This window comes from Phalaenopsis equestris, unplaced genomic scaffold (genome assembly GCF_001263595.1).
Source record: "Phalaenopsis equestris unplaced genomic scaffold, ASM126359v1 Scaffold207798, whole genome shotgun sequence".
NCBI lineage: Eukaryota > Viridiplantae > Streptophyta > Magnoliopsida > Asparagales > Orchidaceae > Phalaenopsis > Phalaenopsis equestris.
Window position 1 is genome coordinate 1 of NW_018227099.1, and position 3,201 is coordinate 3,201.

General features: G+C 38.5%; 1 protein-coding gene across 1 annotated transcript; it reads right to left on the reverse strand.

Moving 5' to 3' along the window:
• Positions 1 to 455: 455 nt before the first annotated feature.
• LOC110036521 (homeobox protein knotted-1-like 6) lies at positions 456 to 1,317 on the reverse strand (the record flags this gene model as incomplete). Its single annotated transcript, XM_020740988.1, is given in 5 exon segments — positions 456 to 637; positions 723 to 845; positions 947 to 979; positions 982 to 1,083; positions 1,086 to 1,317. Coding segments are annotated over 5 exon segments (500 nt in total), but the record flags the coding sequence as incomplete, so codon positions are not given.
• Positions 1,318 to 3,201: the final 1,884 nt, after the last annotated feature.

Sequence of the window (3,201 nt, forward strand, 5' to 3'; positions counted from 1 at the left end):
TATATATATATATTATTTTTTTAAAACAACGAAACAATTAATAGTTCCTGTAGCTACACAGCGATACGAACATAATATATTTAATTAAATACAAATAATCAAAACATAATATCAAAATTCAAATTTTTAAAAAACATAATTTTATTTGACAGAAGATTTACTCATAACTGGCTTCCAAGAAAATCTACTGTATTTTATTCAGAACGTATCAGAATATTCTGAAGCACTGTTATTATGAATCTGAGGTATGGATCAAATTCATAAATTTCGCCCCAAAAACCAGAAACTTGGAAGCTAAAGATTGTAAAATGGCAAAATAAGACAAAAATGAATAGCTCGAGCAGCGACAAATAGAGCAAAGGAGCTTCATTTCCACTGCATGGCCGAAGAGTGTTGCCATAACTATCGCATTCTCATGATTCTCTCTCTCTTCCCACATTGAACCCAACGCAATAATAGAAATAGAAAGAGAAAGAACAGCTTGCTTACCGGAGACGTAAGGGCCAAGCGCAGCTCTGCAAGTCGGCTTACAGAGATCAGAAAGCTGAATCTCCATGGTGTTCAGAAAAGCAGTAGCTTCATCAAACGGCCGCTCCAAATCTCTCCTATACTTCACCAATACATCGCAGTACATCTCCTGCATCCCGCAACAACGCATTAAACAATAATTACCTTCAAAAAAACCTTTTTTTTTTTCTTCTTTTACTTCAAAAAAAGCAAACCATAAACTCATCCAGCTCGGGATCCGATCCCAACATAAGGCTGGACGCGGCGCCCCTTTCGCCGCCGGCGTTCTCCCGCCGTATATCTTCGAGCAGCGATACTATGTCCGGCGGCGCTCCCAACTTCAATTATAAAAAAAAATGATTTTTTTTTAAAAACTCAGATCACAGATTTTTGAATCTCTGTTTCAGTGAGGTGGGAAAAATTGATTGCAAGATTTGACCTTTTGGCAGTCGATGTTGGCTTCGAGTAGATGGAGGCTTCGAGTAGATGGGGATAGCGGGGATGAGAAGCAATTCTGGTTTTCATTTCTTCTTCTGCGGCCGCAACGGCGCCGTAGCCGGCGGCGGCGATGAGAGTCTAGGGTGTTCTTCCGCCGCCGTGAAATTGGAGGCCGGTGGTAGGCTGTACATCTCATCCATCGTTGGTCCGAGGAGGAATAACGGAAGAGTGAGGCTTTAGGAGGGAATGAAAACCGTGGGTCTGTTGTTATGGGCTTATTTTAATTGAACATTATGGTGACAATAATACAGTATTATTCCCACTTATTCCTCTGGAAGATCTGTTCATGAGTTGACCATGAAATTAAAAACATTGTTGTCTAAATAAATTAATGTCTGAAGGCTGTCAACATGGATTCATATACTTAACTGGTTCGGCAGATGTTCTCGAATTGCTGCTTTTATGTAATTTTTTATTTAGTATTTTATTTATTGAAATGAATGTGCTTGGCTCCCAATTTTCCCAAAAAAAATTCAAACTTTTCTACGGAATGAAGTAATTCATGTCACAGAAAAATAATTTAAATTCATTATTATTATATCAATATTGAGAAATATTCTATATGTTGCATGTAGGGTTGTAACCGAGCAGAACATCTCGGGTTCGGCTCGTTAAAAAATGACACTCGTGTTCTGCTTCTTTATATTTTGAACAAGAAGGATTTATTTATGTTCGGCTCGTTTGCTTAGCGAGCTAAATATGACAAAACTTTGTATTATGTTTGGCTCATTTACTTAGCGAATGAATCGAGCACGAGCTACTTAACGAGTTACATACGAGCTGGTCGCGAACAATGAGTCGTTTTGCCGGCTCTAGTTGCATGTGAAAAAAATATGATAATAAAAGAGAAAACTTATTCATCATCTCCACTCTAAAAATTATCAATACATACTTAGTAGGAAGAATTGGATCGATTACATACAAGAGACCAAATTTCTTATGGAAGATGATTAGCCAAGGCTTGGTAAAAGACTCAAAAGAATGGAGCCAATATTACATGTGTCTCGGGAAGAAAGGTGCTAAGGCATGGGAGATTCTCATTTTTTTTTCCGAGCATCTCTAATCTAAACTAAGTGAGTTCACACATAGATAATATTTTTTTCCTTACATAGATGAGGACAAAATTAATTGTAATAATTGAATGTCCTACAATTGGCACAATACTAATTAAGGGCTATAGAATAATTTGAGCTATCATGACAATCCCTCACCCATAAGAAGTAGGATAGAGTGACCTAGAGTTAGCTCGTGAATAGTGGTCACAATGATCCCACTCTCAAAAGGATAAGAATTGAATGAATTGGAGTTGACAAGTAATTGAAGGTGGCCAAAATATTCAAGTAAAAGATTTGATTTATAGACCTATGTTAAAATGCCTTTAAAAAGTCATTTTAACCTTTGTATAGGGGGACTAGATGTAGCAAAACAACTAAGTTATGGAATATTTTTAAACACCTACCGCACAAGTTTTATGTATTTATATATCTAAAACCTAAACTTTAATATTATTTATATATCAAACTTCATTAATATTACATCAAAAATAACACTAACACCAACTTTTTATAAAATAAATTGCACCTCGATGTGATTATTACACTATATATATATATATATATATATATATATGTGTAATGTGAGAACTATATATATATATATATATATTAAAAGAAATCGGTATTTGGCAGAGGCCCAAATACTGATTTTCCATGCGCTATGCCCCATGATGAGAGTCCGCTTCGCCAGCGTCACTCACGCTCTGCTAGGGTTTCGCCTCTATGGCGAACCCTCGTTTCCAATTCATTGCATTTCTCTTCTCCGCGCTCGTCCTTCTCGTCGCTTTTGTCTTCGTCTTCATCTTCATCCTGAAGCAGCTGCTCACGATTCGTCGTCTCGTAGTTGAAAGGTTTGTCAGGCTCGGCCTCTGCGGCATCTCGTGCTAGCTGGAAAAGGGCTCGCGTACCACCTGTGTCTTCTTCGTGCGTCATTTTGGCAGTCCTCTGCTCGGCGTTTGCTCCTTCCTTCACGCGTCAGGTGCTCTGCAGCGCTAATCCTCCTTAGGTGCTTTTTCCTTCACGTGACAGGTACTCTGCAGTGCTTGTCTGAAGCAGGATAATGGCCTCAAGACTTTCCTACACCGCCGCTCTCGCAGGTGATAATCCCGCCAAACCCGCCGATGCTACAGTGGTCGACAAA